Here is a 27146-nt window from a genome sequence, read left to right as displayed (position 1 = left end):
TTTGCCCCTCTTCTCATTGCACTGGCATAGCAAAGAGCTCTTTAAAATATCCCGTAGTTTTGTCATCCCCAGGACTGCCTGCATCCCAGAAGAGATGCTGCCCTGGGACAGCTCTGTGCACTCATGCTGCTGCTGGGTATTACAGAGATTCTAGCGTGATTTACCTAATTCAGCCGACTGGCTGGGTGAGTGGTTCTAGCTGACGTCTGTTCAGATGAACAGCCCACGGAGGCGGTGTTGGGATCTTGAAAGCATCCTGGGGACCTGGCACCACGTCCTGCTCTTTTAGTACAGCATTAGTCGCAGGGCAGCCGCTGGTTCGAGGGAATACAAACACAGACAGCACCTCCAGAAGCACAGAGATGTATGATCCTTGTTCAGACATCTGAGTAATTCCTACTAATCTGCTTCCACTTCAAAATTCCCTGGTGATGTCTAAGCGTTGACTTGACATGGTCGTCTTCTGACAGTACCATAGGAGAGGTGGTAAAGAGCAGTCCAGGGTGCAAGAGTCTTTCCCTCTCTCTGGTCTCATTTAACTTTAAAAATACACAGAGCTATATATTTCACTCAACACATGCAAATACTGTTTCCTATCTACCCTTGCTCTGCCCATTGAAAGTCAGTCAAGCTTCCCTTCTGGGACAGCCTGCCTGGTAAATGCCACTGGATGTATAACAGATTTCAGTAGATTTCAGCGCTGCCTCTGGAAAAGGCGTGGATGGCAGCATTGGAGCAGGATGGGAGCACAGCCCCTGTTCACCCTGCAGTCGGTGGGGATGAAAATCTGTTTAGTTCTGTCCAGATTTACTTTGTTTGATGTATGAGTATGTCATCCACCTCTTGCCATAATCTTCCCTTCTCTCTTACACCGTTATTGCTGTAATGATTTTTAGCTGAAGGTGGAAACTTTGACTCCGGATCCATCTCTGTGGTGGGATGATTTTTTTGCAGTGGGTAAGGGACACAACTTGCCTGCTTTCATTTCAGCAGGCTGGGCTGGGGGCTTAGCCATGGATTATGTATCTTGACCAACATTTCGGTTAGTTGGGTTGAGCTGGTCAGGGTAGAGTTTTTCTTTCTTGCAAAAAAAGCCCAAACCCTTTGTTAAATGTAAGAGGCGATTTGGGCAACTTCTGAGCTGTATTGTGGCTCAGGTCTAGGTGTGACAAAACCAGACATCGCCGATCTTTTTCGAGCACTCTACACATTGCAGATCAGAGCAGGCAAATACCCTGGGTTAGTGCTGCTTCTCAGTGCCCTTTGTGCTGATGCGTGTGATGATGAACGGGGGGGAAATTCCTGCCCGAGAACATAAACTAGCAGCAAGTCCTATATCTGTCCTGTGTCCTCACAGTCCTGACACGTGAAATGATACTGATGATGGCTGGTGTTAGGGGATATTCTAGTGTCAGACCTTCCTGATACTTGTTTCAGGGAAAGATTTTGGGATTTCTAGCTGGAGAGGATTGCAGACAGCATCTCCTGGTTTCTCTGATGTGCTGGACTAAGCCATAACACCTGTCTGGTGCCTGGGATGGCAGGAGGCTACCATGTGGGGTCACCTGTGGTGAGCGATGGCCATGCCTCACACCTTTTCTCAGTTTTCTGTCACTGGGGTCAGGCCCAAAATCAGCTTTCCCTCTGACCTCGAGAGCTGCTAACACAGCCCATCTCCATAGCAATGGCTGTAAATACCATCCTCCACACTCTTACACCCCAGGCTGTGCTGGTGCTATGATGTGGTGAAACTCTCTGTGTACTTCACTAGACACTGAAACAAACAACCTATAAATCTGTTATAAACCAATGAGTAATTTGTTTTGGTTACCAGGGAGATTGCCAAGTGCAAATTCAACCTGAAATAGCAATGAGCTCATCCTCTGAGCAATGTCGGTGCCTGAGCTGGAGCAGCCGGGTGGAAAGGGAGCCAGCACCAGTAACGCTGTCTGCTCCACTGACATTTGGATGCTGTGTGAGCTGTTTTGCCAGAGAGCTTTTGCCTTGTAAACGAGATCATGCAGGGGATAATGCATGATGCTGGCTGCTGAGCCTGGGCTTTTACAGTTCCTGGAAGTGTGGCAATGACATTCCTGGTGGGACTGTGGCCTGGAGAGCCCTGGGGTAGGTTAAGGTGCTGCAGAGGTGACCTACTCCACCACCTCCCCTATCTTTGAAACCTCCCTGGGTGCAAGGATTGTGGGGAAAACTGAGATGCTTGACGTGTAGGTTAGTTTAAACAGCTAGTTAGATAGGTGTATCTGACAGGCAGAGCTTTTCCTCTGCTGCCGCTCCAGGGGCTGCAGCAAGGACTTGGATAATCCTCACCACCTTCTGCAACATATCTAGGGCTGGAGCTTGGAATTTTGCATTCTGCCATTATTTCACCCCGAAGTGCCCCCAGTTTAGGTAGATCAGGACTTGACTTCTGAAGTGCCGATGCTAGAGGGTTTGGCAGCTTTCTGTGTCTGCCTGTCCCTGCAGTTGCTCCCAGGAATAAGCCTGCAGGCGACACTAGGTGTCAGGAGGACCTGTGCTGGGACAGCCGCTGGGATCACCTCCTGCCAGGGCACAGCAGGGTGGTGTGGGACCTGCCCCTGCAAGAGAGACGTGGCTTTGGTTGGGGTTGGAGGGGGCTCCGATAGCAGCCTGCACCCCTCTCTGCTACAACAGAGATGTTTCCAGATGTACTTGCAATGAATTCACATTTTCTGAAGAAAATAAGTTTTTAAACTAAAAAAAGTCTGTCTGTAGGAGGAAGTACTGCTTGTCCCTCTGCGTTAGGTGGCTGCACAGGGGTTGCTGGCAAAGGTGTGGCAGTGGTCTCTGCTGCTCCCTTTTCTTGGTTTTTGCTCCCCGTTGCTAAGTTATCAAACACATGAAATTATGTAGAAATACATCAGCATATCACCTGGCAGCTGTCTTGACAAAGGAACGCATAAACCACTTCCCAGAGGCCCACTGATGGATTTCACCAAATCTTTTAAAAGACATGGTTGCCAGTGGCTGAAAACAAATACAATTATCAACAGCACAAATGCAGAGAAAGGCTGAGCCCCTGAAATGTAATCCACGAACCTACTCACATGGTACAAAAACACAGTCTTTTTTTGGATTAACCTCATGGCTTTCTGGAGCAAGGGATGAAGGTCGCATCTATAATAAAAGGCATTGGTTTCAGTAGGGGTATTTTTGTATTTTGGAAGTCTTTTACTATAATTTTGCAAGCGTGGAGTGATCTGTCTCTGTGTTCTTGTGAGTCCCTTCCAGGCCTGCGGGTGGATTTCTTCCAGCTCCGTTCTGGAGCCATGTGAGAAATGCTTTGGTGACATGACCAAGTCCCTCAGCATCAGAAGCAGCTCCGTCACAGCCACCAGTGCATTCAGCCATCAGCTCTAGAGAAGGGCTTCATGAAACCCTAATACTTGGAGTACGTTGGCATTTGAAAGACCGTGCTTTTTAACGTCAGGAGTTACAGCTGAGTGAGATTTGGGTGAGAGACCTGAGTTCAGCTGCAGGTGTCTGTCTTTTACAGTTGGCAGAGGGTTGGCAGTGCTGTCAGTGGGTGCCTGGGCCACCCCAGTGTGGCCCTGCAGCTGTGACTGCTGCGTAGCACAGCCCTATGCCCCGGCCACCACAGCCCCTGTACTGCCCCATAGCTGGCAGGCAGCTAAAAAACCTACAAATGCCCCCGTGGCATTCTATCCCTGGCTTTCAGCAGAGAAAGAATGCCACGGGGGCATTTCTAGGTTTTTTCCACTTTCTTTGGAAGTGAGACACAACTTGTTTAATGAATTGTTTAATGTGGTGTTTGATATTCCTTTATGTCACCTCTTTTCTGTGGGGTGGAGCACAGGACTCTAGTGTTTGGGAGTGGGACAGGCATCCCTGCAGGTCTGCAATGTCTCTCTTCCCCATGTCCTCCCCCAGTAGCGTATCCCCACCCCAGCATTTCACCTACTTGGTATCGAGGCGTGTTTGCTTTTTGGCCAACTCTGGGCAGCTAAAAACACTGCTGTACTCTGCAAAGCCTGGACTTGGCCAGGGTCAAGTCTAACCTTGCCCAATGCTAGCGTAAAGCAGGCAAGGCTTGCTCTAGCACAGCTGAGAATTTGGCTTAAGGAGTAACTTTATCAAAGGGACAGTAGAGTCCTTGCTAATGCAGGAAAAGTCCTCCACGGTTTGGAAACCTCACCCCTTCCCCATTGTCCTGCAGCATTCCCAGAGGGACACGGGTGCTTGTGGGCTCTCACGCGATGCGGCTGCACAAGCTGGTTGTGGAAGCAAGCAAGCCACTGTTTCACATCTGCTTTAGCTTTTTGACAGTTTTCTCTGGCACTTGTGTGCAATTAGCACTGCTTTTTTGTCACATGGAGCTGATCCTCTAATAGTTTGATTTGGACGGTAGTTTGACAGCTAGCAGCAATTGTATTGAGAAGGGCTGTTTCTCTTTGCAGACCGTGTCACTCGTTGTCCCTGAATTTATTGTCTTGCTGCTACATAAGAAAACAAAATAATTTTTTGGGCTTGGATCCAGCCAGAGAGCAGAGGATGGCTTAATCAAACACATAAGTGGTTGTACCAACTCCAGTTAGTTTATTTCTGTGTTTAAAATCAAACACTTTTCTAAGTGTCTTATTTTTCTTATTCAGAGTTTGTGTTTAGTAGGTGTAACTGCCCATAGACTTTGCCCGTTACTCCAGGGGTGAGCACAGATAGAAATGCTGTAATGTGCAGTGCTGCTACGGGACCCTCAGTGGGAGCATGGGAGAGGAGGGGGGACCTTCTCTTGCCTCTGATCACCCTGGCCTGCCCCTGTGGAGGTGGGGGATGAAGGTATTTGCTGTTTCAGCAAATGAGAGGCAAATTAAATGTAGCAGTTTAAGCAATCTCACCTCCCAGTCCTGCTTTTGCCTGAACTGTCTCTTGCCAAGTATTAGTCTACTGATCCTAATGTTTTCAAAGACACTAAAACAACTCAAATTTTGCTAGGTTACCCCAAAACTACGGTGGGATTGTGTTAGGGGGGGACAATTCCCCTGCCTCCCTCTCCGAAACAGCCTCCATCCTGCAGGCGATGACACTCAGCTGGGCTACCACAAGCCAGGGCAGGGCTCTGATAGCCATTCTGGGATGGGTCTCTCTGGCTTTGGCTAAAATTGAATCCTAACGGTGATGAAAGATTTAAAGATATTTGTTCCTTTTTTTACCATTTGAATCGGTGTTTTCTAACCAACCCCGCAGAGCATGCTTTTCGGTGTAGCCCCTGCCCAGCTCTGATCTGACATGATTTCCAGTGAGACCTGGGATCCTTATCACTTTATGAAAAATGACCTGTACATTCCTGTACACACAGGCACTTTGAAAATATTATCCCTGACTCCAGAGACATGGCTCATACATTTTAATGCCGTTATTAGAAACTGAATTGACAACATTTATCCTCAGTGGAAATTGTCGTGCAGCTCAGGGGGAAAAATATGCAGAAAGCACTGGTGGAGACTTCAGAGAGCTCTCATCACCCTAAGCTGTGTGTGCTTTCGGTGCAGTGTTTCTGCCGAATGACAAGAGCAAGGTTTGATATATGCCAGAGAAAGGGGAAAGCACAAGTGCATGGGCCAGCCAGCGTCATGGGGTGAGACAGCACTGGGGCTCAAAGCATCGGGACAGCTTCTGGGGTGAAAGGCAGAGTGCCCCCAGGCCTTGCACGGTGCTGGGGAAATGTGGGGTGCTCTGGGCTTGTCTGTCCCAGGGTGCTGGGGAGGTGTTGCACACAGGTGCTATATTTGCTGTCTTAGTAAGCATGGAGAAACTGAGCTGGGTGAGTGCTGGTGTACTGGCATAGGAGTGAAGTGCTGTTGAGATGCTCAGATTGGTGAAAGATGCTCTTGGGAGAAGCGGCAAGGAACTGCAACAAAAAAAAAAAAACAACACCAGATCATGTTGCTTTTAACTTTTTTTTTTTTTTCTTCTTTTTTTTGTGGTCAGTGAACTTGCAAGAACCAGCCTATCTCAGCTCCTCTCAGGGCACATGGCCTCTGAGGAGGACTTCAAAAGTGGCTGCAGGGCATCGAGGCTTTGGGGTTGCTGAGCTGGGAGTGCCTTGCTCCTGAGTGTGGAGGGAGGGAGGAAGAGGGACACTGTTGGCAAAATAGCCCTTTATCTCCGGCCTCCAGGCTCTTCTCAAAGTCTGGCTGACTTACCTGGTTTTGCCTGAGTCCTTAGTCGCTTGGAGGTCAGTTTGGGGAAGAGCAGCCAAGGCAAGCTCAGTAGGATCAGTGCGAGTGGTCTCCTAGTTGGGCAGGGGCTCCAACTTCCTTGAAAAAGGACAGAGGTGAAGAGCCTGGCTGAGCAGCGGGATGTGTGGTCGTTAAACGCACAAGGCTTTAACGAGAGGCTTGGTGGGCTGATTTGCAAAATACTAACACGAATGGTGGCTGAGGTCAGCTCTAGCTACAAGCTAAACCTGGGCAAGGCGGAAAGTTAAATGGCATCTCTTTTGGCAGAAGAAATGTGTGATAACACAGGACCAGAGCAAGGTGTCTTGGAAGGCTGCACCGCGGCTCTGTCTTACAAGTGAGCACGTGCCTGTGGGCATCCTCACCCCACGCCGGTGGGTGTCTTCTCCTTGGCTTGTCCTGGAGAACATCCCCAGCCTGTCCTGGAGCATGTTCCTTAGCACGGCCAGCAAGTGCTCATGTGATGTGGTGCCAAAAAAGCAGTTGTGGATTTGAAGCCGTCCCACGGTGAAGGGTTTTCACTTCTCCTGCCCTTGTCGTTGGTGCAATGTGGCCCAGCCGGGCTGAGCCTTCATTGTGTCGGGGTGCAAGGAAGTCCACCCCTTCTTCCATTTCAAAACACACTTATCTGAAGTTGGAAGTTAAATCAAACCCTCCCAAAATCAGAGGTTTTGAGAATCACTTTTGTGACCAATCCACCCCCATTGGAGGGGACTTTGCAGCTTTGTTTTTCCTTGTAAAGAATGCCCAGCATATGTCCTGACAATTAGTCAGAGTGCCCAAAAATACCCGTCAGCCCTGCAAGCTGATCTCCTTCAGCTCTTGGAGCTGAGACAGACAGAGGGTTATGCACTGGGAGGCTTTGGGAAAGGTTATTTTTAAAATGGCCACATAACAAGGGTGATTTGGTCCTTTCAGTCACCAGCAGTGTCTAACAACTGAAGGTGTAGATAGCCAAATGCTAATCTTGCTCGAGGCGACTGCCGTGCACCCAGGGTGATGGGCTGGTTATCCTGCTAAACCCCTACGCCAAGGCTCAGCTCTAAATCAGCACTTAGGGCATGGCCCCGGCGCCTCTGCCAAGTCTGGGCGGTGCTTTGATGGTGTGCTGGATGCCAGAGAGTCTTCCCAACTGGCATGCCAAGGCTTGGAAGGGCATGTCCTTCTCATTGGAGTGGTGGCCTGTCTCTGCCCTTAGCCAGGCAGCGTGCTTCTGCCCAGCTGTTTTTTGAGAAGCCTTTGCTTTACCCTTCTCTGACCACCTGAGCTGAAGCTTTCCGTCATCAGTGTCTCCCAGTGGTGAATTTCTGGAGGATGTCTTGCCAGAATCACAGTCAGCCATTTCTTCTGCTCTGAAAATAAAGCTCTTTAAGGGGAAACACCAAGGCTTTTTGGTCTTGCAGAGCACTGCTTGTGCGGGGTTATGGCTTGGTCCACCGTGCTGTGGGGGCAAAGGAGGGAGGTTTGCAGAGCCATCTGACCAGCAGCTGCCCGGGAACACGATGTTTTACTGGAAAACAGCACATCAAAAGCATTCCCAGCACTCTGGAGGAAAAACTTGGGCATAGCCTGCAGCTCCTGCCTTGCAATTCTTTCTTGCTGCCAGGTCCCGTTAAATGAATACAGGAGGATGGCAGAGCTACTGGAAACCCATGTAGGGGATGCTGGAGAGCATGTGTCTGGCTAGCTGCTAATTTCTGACTTGTGAGTAGATTTCCAGGGAAGGTGAATGACCCAGCTTTCAAGCAGTGATGCAAACTAATAGTTGAACTTCCTTCCACGCCCCCCACAGTGAGCTGTTTAACTTCACTGGGAGAGAGCATTGCTCAGCCAGTTGCTGTGCCCATGAGAAGTAATTGAAAGCAATTAGGAGTGCAGAGAGAGTGATGGAGGTTGTGAAATATTATTTCAGTGATAGCTCACTAACAACTTGGTGAAGCCCCGACATGAGCATTTATTGTGTGGGTCTGATAGGATTATATTGCTGTGAGTGTTCATCAGACTTCATCTTTCCTGGAAAAGACTGCCGTGCTGCCTGGCTGGGATCAGCGTGGTATTTATTTGACAGGGACTTAAGTTACTTTTCTCAGCTCTGAAGCCAGGGCTAAGCCATTGGGGGAAAGCTGTGACTGGCAAATCTTTGCCTCATATTTGACTCCACCGGTCATTCCTCCTCCACGTGACTGCATCCGAACGTGGACCAAGACAGACCCCTGCAGCTGGCCAAAACCGCCCTAAGGAGCTCCACTGCCCTGAGCGTGAAGCTTTGTGGAATAACTTGGAGAACAGCTGAGTTGTGGTGCAGCTTGCTTGGCCCCAGGGAGGGCTCCTCTGAGGACCCTATCAGCTCTGGTGGCAGTGCTGGTGGTACCCGAGAAGTATCACGCCCCTGCCACCTGTGAGGGCACGGTGCTGTGCGGCTGCGGTGCTGCAGCCACAGCTCGTGGCACTGCGGTGAGCAGAAACCCCAGGGCTCCTCGTGGGAGCTTGGATTGCAGGGGCCTGGCCAGTGTGGGTGAGAGCGTGGCACTGCTGGGGCCCCGAGATGCTAACCTGGATGCTGTCCCCATGGCTCCTGTGTGGCTGGACACGGGCTGCTTCCCCTGCGCCTGCTGGCTCATCTTCCCCGGTAAACGCCGCACGCCTCACTGCGGCACCCCTGGCTGCTTTTGCGGTAAATGAGCTGATTTCTGCTCCTCTCATGGCAGATGACCTCTGAGGAGGACTTCACGCTGGGCTGCAGTGCGTTGAGGCTGCTTTGCTCAAACTGGGCCCCGCTGGGTGGGTCTGTGCCTGGTGCAGCTGTAAGGTTGCTGGGAAGGAAGGAGGCGAATGCTGGGTTTGAGGCTTTTTAGCCCAGTTAAGGGCTTAGTGCTCTTAAAAGGTATCTGAATCAGACCAGTCTTGGCAGCGCATGTGGATCTTTCTCCAAAGAGGAGCAAAGGAAGTCTTTGTTGTGTCTCCTTAGGGCTGGCTGATGTCCAGGCTCATTCAGATCTGTTGTTTTCACCTTGCCGTTCATGCAAGGGGGTGGCGGGCAGCCTTGCGAGCCTCCCGGTCTGCTGCCTGTGTGCTCACATCTCCCTTCTGCAGGCTGAGTTGAGGCAGAAGGACATGGGGGAGACAGAGCTGGAAAGGGAGAGATGGCCCAGGTTTAACCTAGTGTATTTAAGACATTTATCTTTCTAAGCTATTTTAAAAAAAAAAAATCATCTTCCACCTTTTGGGACTGTCCCTTTCTGAGCTTGTACTGAAGATCTGAATCGAACTGCAGGGACCACAGCAAGCACTTGGCATCCTTGCTGCTGGAAGATGGAGCTGGCATCTTATCTGTGACACGGCAAAGAGCCACAGGGAGCAGGGACAGGAGGCAATGAACTTCCTTGTGCAGTTGATTCAAAGCCAGCCCTGTGCAGCACCTAAAGTTGCTGCAGCCTCTTCTCACCCCGGTCCTCTCTGGAGCCTGCAGGTCCTGGGGCAGCTGCCATGGGTCTGTGTGGTGCCTGCACCCCACCATGCTGCAGCTTCTCTGCTCCAACCCTGGGATAGCCATGGGCCGGGACAGAAACTGAACAAAGCTTTGGGTCTACAAAGCAGCTCTTGATTTATGTGCAGACGTTCCCCCCAGGCCTTGGTGTCACTTGGCTTTCAGCAGCAGCCAGAGGTCTGCCATGGCAGCAACAGGTGACGGAAAGAAGTGCCAGTCAGGAGCGTGTGTGGAGGGGAGCCACAGAGCAGATGGCAGCGGGGAAATAAGTTTGGAGCTGCCATGGGAATAGTCCTGGAAACAATCCAGCCTGTGGATGGAGGCAGATGGGAAAAATGCAGTTTATATTTCTTCCCAGTTTTTCTATTTTTCAGAGGCCTTTATTTCCAGCTCTGTTATCTCTTGACCATTCTTTCCTGTCTGTTACTACATCCTCATCTTTATTTTTTTGCTTCTTCTTATCCTGCCTTCTTTTCCCTCTTTTGTTCATACTTGCACTACGGCTGAGTTCATGAAGGGTTACTCAGCCTGTGTCCGCTTCCTTATAAATCAATTCCCGGTTCCTCTATCCCTACCTCCATAGCTGATCCCAAAAGCTTCCCTTGGCACTGAAAGGGGCAGCACACAAATCTGACCCAGCTGTGGGCTGGAGCTCAGCACTGAAGAAAGGAAAACGCGCTGTGTGCTCTTGCCATGTGCTGCCCCTTTCCTCCTCCACCGTCCCCTCTGAGCTGGTTGCCTGAGGGCACGGGGCTTGACTGATGGCTGGTACCTTTGTCCCCGCTGTCACTGCGGTGATGCCCTTTGCTCTGGATGTGGGTACATCCCCTGTGAACCAGCGTGTCTCTGTCTTGCGTTCATGTGAGTGCCTGCAGGATGCCTCACGGGTGCGGAGGTGCATCCTTGTATGCAGAACGGGGGAACTGAGCCAGGCTGAGCCTTCTGAAGCATGTTTGTGACACTGCAAAGAGAAACTGGTTTTGATCTGAATTGGCTGTTTGAAAGGACTAGGTGGAACCTCCCCATTTTGGCTCAGATGTGATTGTGGGTGGCATGCAGTGTCCCTGGCTTGGGGTGGGGAGGAGCAGGGGCCATCCCCTGGCAGCCCTCTCCGGATGGTCTGCAAACACTGTTCTGCAGTGCCTTTCATCAGCGCGAAGCCAGTGCTGGGAGCAGGAAGCACATGGGATACTGAGTGCTTGGAGGGCTGGATCAGCCCCAGGTGCCAGGCTGGGATCCCAAACCTACCTGGCATTTCTGTGTCAGTGGGGCTGCTGCCTCCTCCATCCTGCTGATGGACCAGCTGCAAGGACAAAGGCAGACTTTTTCTTGGAGAGCTGTATTTGTGTCCTCTCACCTTTTTTCCTGCAAACTCTGTCTTGATATTAGAAAAACAAAAAAGCTTTAAAAACATGATTTTGTTCCTCAGAACATGATGGCTTCATGATTTAAAAACATGATTTCTGCCTCAGAATAGCCAAGAGAGGTTTAACTGGGGTCTGCAATGGACAGAAGGAGTGCTCTCTGCTGTGGGTGAACACACATTGCATGCAACCTAAGATAGATTTAAAATGTAAAAAAAGGCTAAACCTGCTGTGTCGTTACTTGAAAAGCAAGAAGTGTTTGTATGAACGGTGAGTGGGAGCAAACCTGGATGTGGACCTCTACCCCTGGTGCTGCCTGGCACAGCCCTGGCTGATGGCGCTGTGCCGGTCCTGTGCTATCCAGCGGCATTCTCCAGCTGGAGGGAGAGCACGGAGTGTGCCCAGTGCCTGCCTGCATGATGGGGAGGGTAGGGAGCAACACGGTGCTCTCGTTTTATGGGCAGCCCGGTGAATGGCTAGTGTGCTTCTCTGCGCAGGTTCAAGCTGCATTGCTAAGCAGTGTGTATGGAAGCAGAAGGTACAGCGTTACCCTAAGGGGTGGACAGGTGCTCCCCTCGTGCCCGTATTTACTGCTGCCTGCTTCTTTCTTTGATGATGGTGACTAATAGTTCATCAATGCCTGGGTTATACCGGCTCTATTTAGGACTTTCTTCCCGTTGAGTGACAGCAGGATGTGTGAGCAAGCTGAGACGCCCAGACCTTTTCTGGCAGGATTGTTGGGGCAAGAAAATACTCTGGAAACCACAATGTGAATCATTTGTCCATCCGAGTGGATGACACTATGTCCCAGCCACGGCGCTTTGCAGTCAGACCCGTGTGGTGGGATCAGTGTGTCCAGATCCCTGGAGTCCTGAAGAACCTACAGGACAGGCTTAATGTTAAAAACATGAAAACCCAAGCCTGCCTGCCCTGCTGTGCACTTGCTGACTTGCTTGTAGCACTCTTCCCTCTGGGACTTGCAGACGCATGATGCCTGGCTAGAAGAGAAGGGCTCAGATGGGGCTGGCGCACCTCCTGGCTGGAGCACTTTCTCTTTCCTGGGGGGTTTCTGCTCCCTGCCGTGTTTCACAGAGCAACTATGTCCCTCCTTGGCAGTTGTGCTGCACCTTGCACCACCAGTGCATTTAATCACCTGGCCTTATTGGACAAAGGGGAGATTGGGAAGATGATGAGAATTGTCCGAGGTCATATGGCTGAACCCAAAAGCAGCCCTGTCTTCTCAGTAAGGGTTGTTCCCCACTCCGTTTCTGCTGTGCTTGCCCAGCAGGTCACAAATTCAAACAAAATGGCCTTTTAATTACAGAGGCTTTGCAGCGAGCTGTGCCATGAAATGTTTCTCCAGGGAGTTTCATGGTGAAGCTTCATGAAGCAGGGCTGCGTCTTCCTCCTGTTGTTTGGTTGGGCTTCCTCCGTCCCACCTCCTCCAGCCCATGTTGTTGTGCTGCAAACACACATGTATTCATGCACGTGAAATATTTTGATGGCCAGGTGTCTGTCCCTACTCTTCCGCAATGCTGTCAAACTGCTGGTGACTTGCAAGCCGCCTCTGGGGTAGGACATGGCAGCTGCTGACACTGCACAGCAATGCCGTTCCATCTTTTAGGACAGGGAGCAAAGGTTACCATTTCTAGTGGAAATACAAGGGAAATACTGTGGGAAGCAGGAAATGTAGAGCCAGGCAGGAGGGATGCCAGTGCTTTGTGTAGGGAGCTAGAAAGGAATGAGAATGGTTAATGGTGCAAACTCTACATGCATTGCCAAAAATGAACTCATGTCTGTAAATATTACACTGCGAGCAGCAAGATTAGCACAGGAAAATACCAGTTGTTAGGGTTCCTGTTACCATCTGAATTATGCAAACAATTTGCTTGAGTTTATAGATGAGCTGGGGCAGAATAACGTTGGGTTTTTCCTAGCCAAAGTGTTTCAGCGTGCTAGTATTTTAGCATGTTTTCCAGCCTCAATCTGCTATACAAGTGAATCCACGCTGAGCTCTTTTGGGATGGCATGCTGTCAAGTGTGGCCTTTTCCAGGCCACGCTGGAAACCTGGAGATACTGGGATGAGATACTGGGTGAGAGGTTGCCCTTCAGCGTGTGCTACCCGGGGGCCCTAAGATGGGTGCAAAAGCTCAGGGGGTCACTGAGCCTGGTGCTGGGGGCTGTGCACACCCTGCTGCGTGCGTGGGAAGTGGAGGTGTTCCCCGCCCCTGGCTGCAGCGGGTCCACTGGGGCTGGAGATGCTGATTGCTGCGCGGAGGCCAGACACCACCGCGATGGGCTCCCTGGAAGGAATGATAAACACTGGCTCTTCCCAGTGGCTGTCAGGGAGGTTAACTGACTTTCCCACGGCCATGCAGTGAGTCAGTGTCGAGGCGGGATTAGCAGCTGGGTGTCCCTGGCCCCCGGCCCTGAGCGTGCGCTGCCACCAATTGCATAACCTGGAGCGAGCGTGCGGCCGCAGGCTGCGCGTCCCCGCGGGGCCAGCTCTAAGAACCAGAGCTCCCGCCACTCCCGGTCACATCCCGGTCACGACTGTGGTGGGAATAGGTTGGTTGGAGCCACGGAGCTGGGGTCTCCCAGGGAGCTTTGTGGACACCTGAGTAAAGAGGACAGAGGCACAAGCCAGTGCCCTCTGTAAGCCGTGTGCTGGGGAATGAGCCCAGCCGCCATGTTAGGTGCTAGAGAAGCCCCGTCATCATGAAACCTGGCTTTCCCAGTGCTCCCGTTCAGGGACTTGCTTACTGCAGTTAATGCCTTGAGCTTCCTTAGGGTAAAAGCTGGAGGAGGACCAGGTATGGTAATTTACTGGCAGTAAAACTTCAGCATGACCCTCATGTTGAAGCCAAGTCTAACCCACCCGTGAACGTATCTCTTGGTACTTCTGTGGGCTACCAGCTGGGTCCCCAGGGGTACAAGCCACATCCTTTCTAGGTTGTACCTGTCTGGTACAACCCCTTGCTGGTTTCTGGGACTGCAGCCCCCCCAGCGCCCATGGGGCGGTGATTCACCTCTCGCCTTCAGCAACGGCACTGCAGAATTCATGTTGGGTCTGTAATTTAGCTCAGGACTGTTACGAGACACAATCTAGCTCTAAAGCCAAGGCCAAATAGTACTAGCATGGGGTCAAGTTCCTGAGGCACACTCTGCCTTTGGGACTAATTTGGGTGCTGAGTAGCTGAGCAGGTATTTACATGTTGCCTACAGAGACCTAGAGGTCTCTGGATCCTATTCTTCTCCCTTGGATCACCTAAAATGGTAAGAATTTTCAAGGGGGATTAAGGTTGTGATCTCTGTGGAGGGGAGTGGACATCTGGTAGGAGCCCCGTCCATATTAATAGCCTCCGTTTAAATGTATGTTATCAAACGGGGCAGCTCCTAATCGGCCAAGAGACTGTGAACTCTGTTCTCTAAGAGGCTGCTGGTGACTTTGGGCTGTTAATCATGGCTTTCCACAGGCACACAGGTAAAGTGGACGTGGTGCCGAGCGTTGTGGGAGAAGCCCTGTGCGTGCAGTGCCTGGTAAATGGGGACAAAGGTTTGCTAGCAGGCTCCTCCATCAGGGAAATACCTCTTGGATGTGGCCTTAAGCCTCAGTAACCTGCAGCTGTAATTGATGATGGCAAATGGGCTTATAAGCAGCGTGGGGGACTGGTGCTGGGAGCGTGGTTTTGGTGGAGCCTCGTCTATTCGGTAAAATGCATTGGATGGTAAGTGCTTTTGTATCTGCTGCTGTGGGAAGGCTGGGGCTCAGCTGTTTTTTTTGAGGAAGACTAGGTGAAAACGGGGGACGATGCTCCTCCTGGCAGGGAGCAGGGGAAACTTGTAGCAGAGGGGAGCATGCAGAAGCCCAGTGTGTAAACCCAGGTGGTTTGCTCTGCTCTGCTCTGGTGGGAAGTTTGTGGTTACTCCCTCTTCTCTGTGTTTGGCTTGTAGATCAAATGGGATGACCCTCACCAGTGATAGGAAAATGTAAACTTTTCCTTCCCATTAATATTGACAGGAACCTTGAGAGCACGTTTTGCATGTCCCCCGTTGCACAAAGATGTGTTTTATCTTCCCATCTGTGACTGATCTCCTCTAGCCCTCTAATTACAGATACCTGAAAGCCTTTCAAGACTTTTACAATCTTATCCGATTCTTAGAAGATGACCATATTTGTGTGCACAACCAGCACATCTCTACAGCCACATGACAAAATACAATGGCAGGGGCACTGCATCTCTTGATGAGACATAGCCCGAAGGGTGCACGTGCCTGGGGACAGGACAGGGTGGCAAGTTTGAGGCGAAGGTCCCATGGGCATCACATCGAGCTGCAGCACACCAGGAGCCAAGGGACAGTGTGCTCGTGAAATTTGGTTGGGAACATAGAGGCTCTTTAAAACTGGGGAGGAAAGTCACAGCATGGTGTTCAAGCTCACGCGCAGCCTCCCAGGACAAGGCAAGAGCAGGCTTCTTGCATGGCATGTAACTACTTAGGATTTGCGTCTGTGATGCAGATAGTCATTACTCAAGGTACTTTTCTGAGTAAAATCTGATTTCTGTAGTACCATTTTTAAGCACCTCAAAGGTGTTTGAAAAGAGAAATCCATTCAATTAAAATGTAAGAAGACTTATTTTTTTAACTTAGCTCACAAGAGTGACGGATGCTGTAGCATCCTTTCAATATACTCCCCGCTGTATCTTTGTCTTCTTCCTCAGGGGGGGTATCCTCTGGAGCAAGGACCCATGGATTTGATGTTGTGCTGTAATATAAAATGCTAAAGTGTCTTCTGATCAGATGCTGCAGTTGGAGTGCTGCCCCCCCCCAAGTTACAATGTGTTGTCTGTTCCCACACGCCACAGGGAGCCCCGCTCTCTGGGACAGCTGTAGTGCCTGGCCTGGGGGGGTGAATCCTCCACAGCAGGAGAAAGGCTTACTACATTGGGCTCTTGGGGGCACCTGGGTATGAGAAAGGCATTCAGCTACCGAGGTGGAGGCAGATCTGTGCAGAGCTGGGGACATAACTGAGGAGTCTCAAGGGTCAAAGCTTAAGGCAGCTGCAGAATGGCTCGGCTACTGAGCAGGACTCTCTTGCTTTAGCTGATTTGGTTCATTTTGCAAGGTTTGGGCTTCGCTGCTTAAACTCTAAGTGCTCAGCATTACTCTAGGCAGTGGCGCTGTGCACACGGGGAGCCTTGTTAGCTTTAGCTGAGCTCTGTATTAAGTGCAAAAGCAAGCCCTGGGGGAAGTGTTTATGGGGCTGGGGTGTGTTTTTTAATAGCATGTCCCTACTTCCCCTGAGAACTGTGAAGATTTAATAATGATTGGGATGTGCTCAGACATGGTGGCAATAGGACCGTAGGGAATGTTTTTGGCAACTGCCTGAGGAACTTGGAGCTGTTCTTGGTCTAAATAAAGAAGCTTCCATTTTATCAACAGACTAATTTTTGAATTATGGAGTATGAGACTCACACGTGCCCCAGCCTGGCAATGGAAGAGCACAGCTCTCCACTCATTGCTGCCAGCCCCCCCAGCAAAAACGACCTGCAAATGATTTCTTTCTTTCCTTTGGCTTTGCAAATGTTTGTTGTCCGGAGCAGCATGCCAGTGACCTTGAAGTGCAGTCCTGAGTGTTTCTTTGCATCTTGGATTTACGGGACCCTTCTTTTAAGGGTATTCCCTGGTATTTATAGCAAACGACTTGACATTGCATAGAGGAGTGCTGAGAATAGTACCCCAGGTGACAGGCATGGGGATGCCAGGTCCTGAGGTGAAACAGGCAGGTGTAGCCGATGCCTGGCGGTGCGGGGGCTGCGTGTACTCAGTCTACTGAGAAAAATAAAACTGATGGAGAGTCAAAGAGCAATTGCTCTTTCCCTTCCATATTGCCATAGAGTATGCAGCTGTGCATAGGGCAGAGGCTTAACACGTTCAGCCTCATCTTTCCCAAGCAGCAGAATAATCCCTAAAGTTTAGGTACAGTTTCCCTGGTTGTTTTTAGAGACCACACCTCAAGTTCTTCTTTGGTGGTTTATCACATCTAAACATATTCCCCAGAGACATTAACACATATCCTGTGCTAAGTGCTTTGCTTATCAGCTATGCCTTCGGCTCCCTTTCCTGAGCGCTTGGGTTTCATTTGTTGTGCAAACCTCTGCGATGCTGCCTTGCGGTACACAGCTCCGCTGAGCCGGGACGGGCACAGGGGCGATGGCAGGCAGGAACCGACAGAAAAGGCTGGGGATTGTGTTAATGCAACAGCTTTTGTGGGGTGGCACTTCTTAGGTCTGTACTCTTCCTGTCCCAAAACTTGCTGTGCTGCAGGGTGCAGACGTAGCCCAGATCCCGACTGCTGAGCTGGGGCAGTCCTGTGCCTGCCCCACAGCATACTGTCAGTCTGCCTTGAGGTGTGTGGAAGCTGGTGGCCCCGAACATTTGAGATCTTTGAAAGATGAAGGCATGGTTGTTCAAGGGCTGAGGAGCTGCTTTTGAAAAGCAGCAGATGCTCTCTGGGGCAAGTGGCTAACTGGCACCTCTGTGGTCAGGTAAATGTTAAGGTTGAATTCCAGGGCATCTTCATGCCAAATACCCTGATACTTGAGAAGGCCACTGATCTGGCCAGCTGCCCTCTGGCCAGCTGTAGCCAAATCCATCAGGGAGCTACATTTAGACAGCACCCTGCCAGGGCTGGTGGGAGAGGGACACCTTGCTTAAAGGGAGATTAGTTTCTGGAAGTAGTGCTGGATTTTTCTTGAGCTCTTATTTTTATTGAAGGTCCCCTAGGCTATTTAAGGATGGGCATGTACTGCACTTACCCCTCTCCCCAGCAGCCTGCACTCTCTTCTCACCTGCTTCTCTCCAGCAGACCACCCTTTGCATGTGGACGTCAGCCTGGGCCAGAGAATAGTTCCAGTCTGCCCGTAGTTTTCTTGTTTTCTAAATCCCGTTCTGTGGCCCCAGACTCAAGCTGCAATGAGGTTTGGGTCAGTGCATGGCCTCAGGGTATGTGATTTTCCTGGGGTTAAGCAGGAGACACAACCAGGCTGCCAGCTCTGAGACGCTGTAGTCTGGTGTAAAGGTACAGCCAAAGAAACTGTGTTCAAATAACTTGCAAGCTAAACCAACTGCGTGTACTGCTGTAGTTTTAAGCACGCCACTGAGAAAAGAAGCAAAAAGGTACGGCAGTTGTGATTTTAGTGATTTGATGAGTGCTTACCCTGAGTACTGTGTTGCTGTAGCGTGGTTGTACCACTGGTGTGAATCCCTACTGCGTGCTCAACAGCTGCCGCGCAGCTTGCTCGGGGAAGCTATGCAGTGTGCACAAAAATAAAGGCCCCAACGAAGAGCAAGGAGGAGTCATGGTTTTTCCATACAGCCAGTGTGTCCTTAGGTTCATGACTTGCCTTTTTTCCAGACAGCGAAGACAGGCTTCAGTTAATATAGCTGGAAGCTCTGGAAAGTTAAGCTGTGGGGATATGGTGCAGCTGGAGGGTGAACAGGTTATTAAGGAGATAAACATCTCCAAGGCATGATCTGCTGCCAACCAGGCTTTAGAAGTTTGTTTTTGGTTTTTTGTTGGGTTTTTTTTTTTTACACAGCACCACTAATATCTGTTCTGTCTACCTTCTGTGAGAGGGGACAGGACCACTTAGGGGAACAGGAGTAGGATGCTAAATTCATCTTCCACAGGGCAGCAGAACTCTGAGGTCACTGTGGACATTTGCTCCACTCTGGGAAAATGATCTGGTGGTCCCAGCAGAGCTGCTACCAGTGCAGGGCCCTGCTCTGCCACAGACTGACAGCTTCTGGGGTCTTGTGCGCCAGCCCCTGGGCAGGATGTTCCCGGTTATAGGAGATGGTCTGGCTGATGTGGGCTCTTGGCGTGGCATGGGTGAGCTTTGTTTGCTGGGACAACGTGGTCAGTGCATCTTTGTTGCAGGCAAGAGGATGGTGGTGCCTTTCCTGGGTCTGGATCAGGAATGATATTGCTGAGGAAAGAAAGCTGGGAAGCAAATTCATGCCCTAGCCTACGTATGAGAGGGGCTTTTTGGTCCATGAGGTGGCACAAAGCAGGCGGAGGCTGGCCTGTCTGCATGTACAGCACACCTCCCAGGGCTGTCAGCCCCAGTGCTAACTTGTCTGTGGAGCTTCTGTGTGTGTGTCTCACACTAGTGCATGAAGCATTACATGGGAACACAGGTTCATGTTTCTCCCTGAGCCCTATGTTGACGATTGTGTGTTCCAGTTGAAAGCAACCCTAAACCTGAGATCAGGAGTGTTTCAAAACCATTTGCCCTGGACTCTGTGCAATTGCACTTCTAAATAAAACCCGCTTGCCTGATAAAGCTCTGCAGAGCTGGCGGTGGCTCACATAGTTTCCATGTTTCCCAGCTGTTTATTTGTCTCACTTACTTGAACCAGCAAAACACAACCCTCGGTGTAGTCAGCAGGATATGGCCGTCTCCTGACCTTGGCCATCTCCAGACCTCAGTCCCTGTGGGGTGTAATTCCTGCCTGCTCGGCATCCAGCCCGCTTCTGTAAGGTTTAGGGGAAGGGTGTGAACCTGGTCCCCACCTCTCCTGCAGCCTCCCTGTGTGATGATGCTCCTCTCCAGAACTCTAGCCTGCTTTCTGGAAGGGAAATGTTCCAACTTGTTCTGGCCTGACATTATTGAAAGAGTGACAATGAGGAGACAGTGAGATGACTCTTGGGTTTAAAAATCTGCTAAGTAACGGCATGAGTGCTGTCTCCTGCCCCAGCACCTTTCATTGACTACCCAACAGCTGCCTGAGCCCAGAGCTGTGGCAGAAGAGCTCTGAAATAACAGCAAAACAGCTATTTGCAGGCAGGCACCTCCCGGGGCTTTGCACCTGGCTGCGTCAGGGCTGCTCACGGTGTGCTGCCAGCAGCACGTTACTCTCCAAGTAAATAAAACTGGGTTGGCAAAGGAGATGGCGAAGGCAGCAGCCGCCCGTGCTTCTTGCTGCAGGGCCTGGGCTTGCTGGGCTGGGCTGTGCCCCGGTCAGGATCGGTCGGGTTTGCCGTGTGTGCACTGGTGCCTCTGCCGCCCAGCCCTGCTCCTCACGAAGGTGGCAGCAAGGGTCCCTCAGCCCCGGGGGATTTCTCACGGTGACAGGTCGGGCCATGCAGCTGATGGTAAATCCAGAGCCGCTGGGGTGGGCAAGCGCCCAAGAAGAAGCTGCGTAAGCAGGTCCTCACGCCGTACCAACACGGCAGCCCTGCTGCACAGCACCTTGCAGCCGAGGGTGAGCCCAGCGGGGTCCTGCTGATCCCCGCCCCCCCCCTTGCCAGGAGGGTACAGCCGGGAACGGTGTGCCCTCTCTGCACCCCAATAGCCCCAATCTCTCTTTCAGCTTATAAAGGTGCCGTGGCGGGGCTTGGAGCAGCATGGCTGGAACAAGCAGCCCTTGTGCTGCGGAGCTCGGTCAGGAGCCCCTCAGCTCCAGGGCTGGGTGGGGTGCTCCGGGCTGAGGATATGTGATGGGGGTGCTCACGGCCTCCCCCTCCTCACAGCAGGAAGCAGCAGCCATTTGTGTCGCCTGACCATGTCCTCCTCCCTTTCCTGCTGGTGCTGCAGCTCTATCAAGAAAATAATAATTAAATTTCCTCTTGGCAGCCCCCGTTGCCAGACCACTGCCGCATCTCCCGTCGGGTCGGTGGTGGTGCAGGAGGTTCAGGGCTGTGTCCTGGGTTGCTGGCCGTGCGGGGGAACCGGGGCGCTGCCATGCTGGGCGCTGCAGGCGTGGGTGGCAGCGGCAGGGATGGAGCTGTGCTTCTGGGGCCCCGTGGGCTTGCACAATCCTGCCGGAGCTTCTGCAGCCCCCTGGCAGGAGTGGTGCTGGCTGCTTCTGGGGAAGGGCGTGCGGAAACGGAGGGAGCTGTTAGCAGGAGCTGTCTGGGAGGCTGAGCCTGGGCGTGCAGGCTGGGATGAGCGTTTGGGGACAAGGTGTGAGTGTGCACCAGTGGTCAAAGCGGAAAATCCTCCAGTCAAGAGCCTCCACACCCACTGCTGTGCTGGCTCCCTGGCCGTGGTGGCATTGTGCCTCGGCAGAGCCCTGTTGGCACGAACTAAAGAAGTATCTTTACATGTAGGGAGATCTTTTCTTGCTTTTTTCTTATGACTATGTATGTGAAAGCCCAGTGAAAAGAGGAAGCTGGAAGCTGCACAACTATCCAGCACAAAAGGCCTCAGAGGGCTGCAGCTGGCTGCGGGCTTAGGCTGGAAACATGGAAACTATTTTGCTGTGCTCATGGTTGGCGATTTCTGCGCACAAATTATGTGGTGCTTCAGCCAGCACCTCGCCAAGGCCTGCAGTGGGCTGGCCGCGATGAGCTAAGCGGCTCTCAGCGCATGATCAGGTACCGTTATCCCTGCTTGATGTGAAATATGTCAATAAAAGAGTCTAGTATCCTTCTGCTTAAGAAGGTGATGGGGAAAGACTGGGGTGGGACTCTGGTCCCCCTGCCAGCGAGCAGACCCTGCAGTGCCGCGCTCGCCGCGGGCCGGGCCCCGGGAGGCAGAGTGCTGCGGTTTGTGCTTGGCCAGAGCCTGTCCTGCCGCTCTGTGGGCAGAAATTTCACATTTGTGTCTTGGATGGCTGTCAGGAGAGCTGTACGTGTTTGTGCTACCAGGGCATTGCTGTGTTGGGTTTGCATGGCGAGGGTTTGGTGGGGGGGGCTGCAGGGGCGGCTCTGTGAGAAGCTGCCAGAAGCTTCGCCCATGTCCGATGGAGCCCGTGCCAGCCGGCTCCGAGACGGACCCACCGCTGGCCCAGGCTGAGCCCAGCAGTGACGGTGGCAGCGCCTCTGGGGTAACACGGTTAAGAAGGGGGAGAAATGACCTGTGGAAGAACAATAATGGAGAGAGGCGTGAGAAGCGGGAGCAGCAGCCCTGCAGCCCCCAGGCCGGGGCAGGAGGGGGCCGGGGGGCTCCAGGCGCCAGAGATCTCCCCCTGCCCTTATCCCGCCCCAGGAGCCCCTCGCTGCGTCTCTGCCCCCGGCCCGGCTGAGCAGGGCAGGGACAGGGCGGCCCGGGGGGACCCAGCACCCAGCGGGGGGGCACCCAGCACCCAGCCGGGCTCGGCCCACCACAACTGCTCATGCCAACAGCAGCGGCAAGCAGACGTGTCCAGGAGGCAGAGCAGCCCCTGCCCTTGCTGAGCTCCATGGCACAGGCAGGACTCAGCCCATACGGCCTTACGCTGTAGCCCACATTTTTCTGAGACTTCACGGTTATTTCTTTTTCTGCGTCCTGAATGGCAGTGTGTGACCTGGGACGTCCCAGCTGCCGTCTTTAGCAAGGGTACAAGTTTTTGGTTGCTGTGACCAAACCCAGGTTGCCTACTGCACCCAGCCTCCCCGAGCGTTTGTTGGCCCAACATACACCCAAGCTGGAGGCACCTGGAAAATGCCAGTGCGGCTGGTAGGGCTGTGTGTCTTATAACCCACTGACCTGCCCGAAGGAAACATTGCCCCTAACTGTGCTTGCATGGAAGGCGCTTTCCTGCCAACAAGCCCTGGAGGAGCGTGATGTCACCACATGCTCACTGTTGACCCATCTTCCTGGTACTTATTTGCGTAGCTCCCCAGAAGCTGGAGCAGTGATCAGGGCTTCCGTGCTGTAACGTCACCCTCTCTCCTCCTGCAGGGCCTGGCAGTTACACTGTGGGCACCATGTCGGAGCGCTTTGACTGCCACTACTGCCGTGACCCTCTGCATGGGAAGAAGTACGTGCAGAAAGAGGGCCGCCACTGCTGCGTCAAGTGCTTTGAGAAGATCTGTGCCAACACCTGCATTGAGTGCAAGAAACCCATCGGAGCTGACTCCAAGGTGAGGGCTGAGCAGTTAAATGCGTGATGAGGAGACCTGGGGCAGATGCTGATAACCCTCCTGTTTGTTTTCCCGGCTCTGGTCTGTTTGCGAGCTTCTGTGTGAGTCCTGTGGCTGATGGGCCATGTGCTCCTTGGGCAAAGAGCCAGAGGTTCTGGAGCACTGCCGTAGGGATGCTCACGATGGGCTCCTTCTGACAAAGAGCTAAATTCAGGGTCTAGATTCAGTCACATGAGCTGCTGGCAAATGCTGGATTGTCCTGAAGAGTGTAACTGCGGGAAATCCAGCTTGCACAGGACTTGCAGAAATCCCATCTGGGCGAAACACTCAGGAACCTAGAGGACTGGTTTTTGTCAGTCTGTCAGATGTTTATTGCTTCAAGTTTATGGCAATAACGTATACCCGAACCAGAGGGAACTTGATAACCGGAGAATCTCACGCTTACAGAACTTCAAATCTCAAAGCTGTTGGTTTGAAGCATCTTCTGCTACCCTGGAAGTCTGAAGTGAATGTGATTCTGTCAGTGGGTTTGGTTTAATGTCCTCCCAGCTGCTTGCAGATGAGCTGCACCTCCAGCCACTGAATGCAGACATGCTTAGGAACCTGTCCTTTGCTGATGAGACAGGAGCTTGGGTTTAGGGTGGCTCAGCAAGACAGAAGAAGGGCTTATTGATCACTCCGTTTCTGTTCGTTTCAGGAGCTGCATTTCAAGAACCGTTACTGGCATGACACCTGCTTCCGCTGCTTCAAGTGCTATACGTCCTTGGTCAACGAGCCCTTCATGCTAAGGGAGAACAACAAGGTTTGGTGCAGCAACTGCACAGCCACTGAGGATGCACCCAGGTGTAAGGGCTGCTTCAAGCCTATTATTGCAGGTACTGGTGCCAGCGACACGGGTACAACTGCCAAGTTCTGCTCTAGGGCACAACTGTAGCAGTTTATTGTGCTGTGGAAGCTGCAGTCAGGGGTATGGGCATCATGGTGGAAGGCTGGAGCACCGCAAAAGGGTGCAAGTTTTAACTCTTGCTCTTGCCTGTCCATTTTATGCAAGCATTGAAAGGCTGCTTTGCAGTTAACCCTTATATGGCTAGTTCACCCTACTACTGCACTACTACTAGGCTACAATGTCTGACAAATATTTTAAGAAAATCTAGAAGGTCCTGGCTAAAGTCTGATGCAGCAATTGACAACTCATCCCTTGCCCATGTTACAATTTAATCCTGGTCTTGCCTACAGGTGTGTTACATTGCACAGAGCGAGGAGCTTGCCACCAGTCTAAAATCCCATGTACCAAGTTATTTCTGTCTGTTGTAGGAGACCAAAATGTCGAGTACAAGAAGATGGTCTGGCATAAGGACTGTTTCACCTGCAGCCAGTGCAAGCAAGTGATTGGATCTGGGAGCTTCTTCCCCAAGGGCGATGACTTCTACTGTGTCTCCTGCCATGAGCACAAGTTTGCCAAGACCTGTGCTAAATGCAAGAACGTAAGTCCTTCCACTTTTCAAAGGCAGCTGCCAGAACTAGCTCTCACACATCTTTTGGAAGCTAGGAGAGCAAACCTGTAGGCTTATCATGCTGAAGCTCTACCACTGCTTATCTTCTTTCCTTGAGACACTGGTGCAAGCAGCTGGTGGTATAATAATGTGAGAGCCAGTGGTTCTTGCACATTACAGCACCTGAGCAGGGGCTGTAGGGTTAGCCAATGGCAGCTCTGCCGAAACAGAGCGGGCACTGGTCTTGTAGGTGCTTTGGGATGGTTTAAGCTATGTCTAGTAGGTATTGTGTCTTCAAGCAGCAACACTATTTTGTAAGATAGCTGGTTTACAACTTTGGTAACTGATTTGTGTAAGTTGCAGTCACTGCAGGTAAAATTATGAAAGCTCCAGGCACGTAGGATTTCATGCTGGAGGAACTCTAGTGTGCTACACTATTTAATTTTAATGAAAACTTCCAAGAGATCTTCTCCCTGACAAAACCCTCTTACCCTACATCCCGTGCCCGCATCACCTCTCTTTTTTTCTCCCTCCCAATTACAAAACACATCTCTGCTCTTTGCCTTCTAGCCCATCACTTCTGGAGGCCTCACTTACCAGGAACAGCCTTGGCATTCGGAGTGTTTCATTTGCTCCAACTGCAAGAAGCAACTGGGCGGGAAGCGCTTCACAGCTGTAGAGGATCAGTTTTACTGTGTCGAATGCTACAAGGAGTGTGTTGCCAAGAAGTGTGCTGGCTGCAAGAATCCTATTACAGGTATGTTGGATTAAATGCAGCTTTGATGGCAGTGGGTGCTTAAGGTCAGAACAGCAATCCCCAATGACATGCAGCTCAGAGGCTGCTAACACCAGAAGCAGGTCTAGTATTGCAAAGTCCAACCCCAGCAATTCACATGTGATCCCACCAGAAGCCACATGCGCTTGCCGGGAGGAGCCTGAGCAACTGAGCTCTTCGCACACCTCAAATTTACCACCTTCAAAACTTCTCCGACTAGAACGGTTCCCAACTTTTATGTCTAAAAAGAGCAGTGGTTTATTGCCCCGAAGTGACATTTGCTTCTGATGTATCTTACAAGTAGCAGTTACTGGATTACAAAGCTGTGCCCTGAAATGTGCACACTATCCTGCTAGTCCCCTGCGACGCATTCCATTCTGCATTTTAGCGCATGGATCCAAGCCCATACCAACCAGTAGGGCATTTAGTCCAACCTGTCCCTGCCCTACATCTTGATCTTTCCTCCAGTTTGACTGTTTCCTGGAGAAAAAAAGATCCAAGGGACAAATGTTATTGCAGACACAAGCCTTATGCAAAGCTGCCTGTTCCTCTAAGAGCAGCAAACGATGTGGTTCAGTTGCCATTTTGGCTAGTATTTTAAGCATGCAAATATGGTCTGCAAGACTACAGAAGCACAGGACCCAGTAAGAATGGGATCTGCTGTTTGGTGGGCTAACCCAGCCAAGGGAAAAGCTACTATCGCCGTCCTATAATTGTTTTCTCTCCTAGCAGGATTTGGAAGAGGAACCAGTGTGGTTAACTACGAAGATGAATCCTGGCACGATTATTGTTTCAAATGCACAAAGTGTGCCCGTGGTCTGGCCAACAAGCGCTTTGTTTGCCATAATGGAAAAATTTACTGTGCTGAGTGTCCCAAACGACTGTAACGAGCAGACAGCAACTGCTGTAAAATGGATTTTAGAGCCCTGCTTTCCAAAACAGTCCTGGTAAAGGAGCAGGTTTTTGCATGTTAATGATTTTAACTTCTTCCATTTTAGTACAAAAACTAAAGTAGCTTCAATACACTTGGTTTGACTTCTGAAGCTCCTGCAGTACAAAAGCATGTAGCCTTGCAAAAATCTAACTTTGTTTCCAAATAACTCTTCATGTAAAAGCCTGAAATGCCATTAGATTTAGCATTAGAGATCTCCATAATCTGCGTGTGGCTTAAACTAAATCAAAACTAGTTTAAAACTTGTCTGGTATCCGTTTAAGCTTGGCACTTAAATGAAGTGGGTTTGACAAGGCATGCACCTCAGCGATGTAAAGATTGCACCCAGGATCAAACAGATCCATTATTGTGCTTTTACAAGCACAGGTACATTACACACATCACACCATTAACAGCAGCTCAGTAACACATACTTTAGCTTACCCTACCATACCAAATTGCACGACGTGTATGGAACGGCTTCATTTTACATATAACAATGTTTTGGTAGGGTGACTCAGCTTTAGTTAAGTTTCCATAAAATCGTTTTAGTCTTGATTTCCGCATGGTTTGCGCATCAGCTTCTTTTGTATCATTGTTTAAATGAGGCTGCCTACATACAATTATTAATCCATTAATAAGTAGTAAATCTTTCAACTACAACAAAATGCATATGCATTTAGAAGTGCCTTAAAAATAGCTCTCCTATCATGTCAATGTATGACTTACGATTTAATAAAAGTGAGAGTAGTGCCTACTTGGAGTCCTACAGTCTGGAAAACTGTTTTTTCATTTTGCCGTCTTACACGACTGACACCTCTTATGGCTGAGCTGCTGATATCAACTCTCATACACTGAAACCGGCAAAGCAAGAAGTCAGCTGTTCTGCCATAGCACCCTTAAATAGCTGAGGACCAAAGCAACAATTTCCATAAACTAATTCATTTTTTTTAATATATAACTGACATGGGACCATCTGCCAGGGAACAGCTTGTGTGAAAA

At 50.9% G+C, this 27146-nt stretch overlaps 1 protein-coding gene across 4 annotated transcripts in view; it reads left to right on the top strand.

The window, feature by feature from the left end:
* The window catches only part of FHL1 (four and a half LIM domains 1), a 32811-nt gene extending 5904 nt beyond the window's left edge, over positions 1 to 26907 (top strand). Inside the window, exons 1-6 of one of the 4 annotated variants that reach the window (XM_080366111.1) lie at positions 12085 to 14367; positions 22764 to 22945; positions 23643 to 23820; positions 24260 to 24429; positions 25009 to 25195; positions 25943 to 26907. In XM_080366111.1, the coding sequence (XP_080222237.1) occupies positions 22790 to 22945; positions 23643 to 23820; positions 24260 to 24429; positions 25009 to 25195; positions 25943 to 26100 (849 nt within the window). In that variant the 5' untranslated portion in view covers positions 12085 to 14367; positions 22764 to 22789 and the 3' untranslated portion in view covers positions 26101 to 26907. Of the gene's footprint in view, positions 1 to 12084; positions 14368 to 14422; positions 14576 to 22763; positions 22946 to 23642; positions 23821 to 24259; positions 24430 to 25008; positions 25196 to 25942 lie in introns of those variants that run through there. The other 3 variants (XM_080366109.1, XM_080366108.1, XM_080366110.1) reach the window with 3 other exon arrangements.
* Positions 26908 to 27146: the final 239 nt, after the last annotated feature.

Source organism: Falco punctatus (genome assembly GCF_963210335.1).
Source record: "Falco punctatus genome assembly, chromosome: 15".
Classification (NCBI taxonomy): Eukaryota; Metazoa; Chordata; class Aves; order Falconiformes; family Falconidae; genus Falco; species Falco punctatus.
Note: the sequence above shows the minus strand (reverse complement) of the source record. Positions and strands in the feature narration are given on the sequence as shown.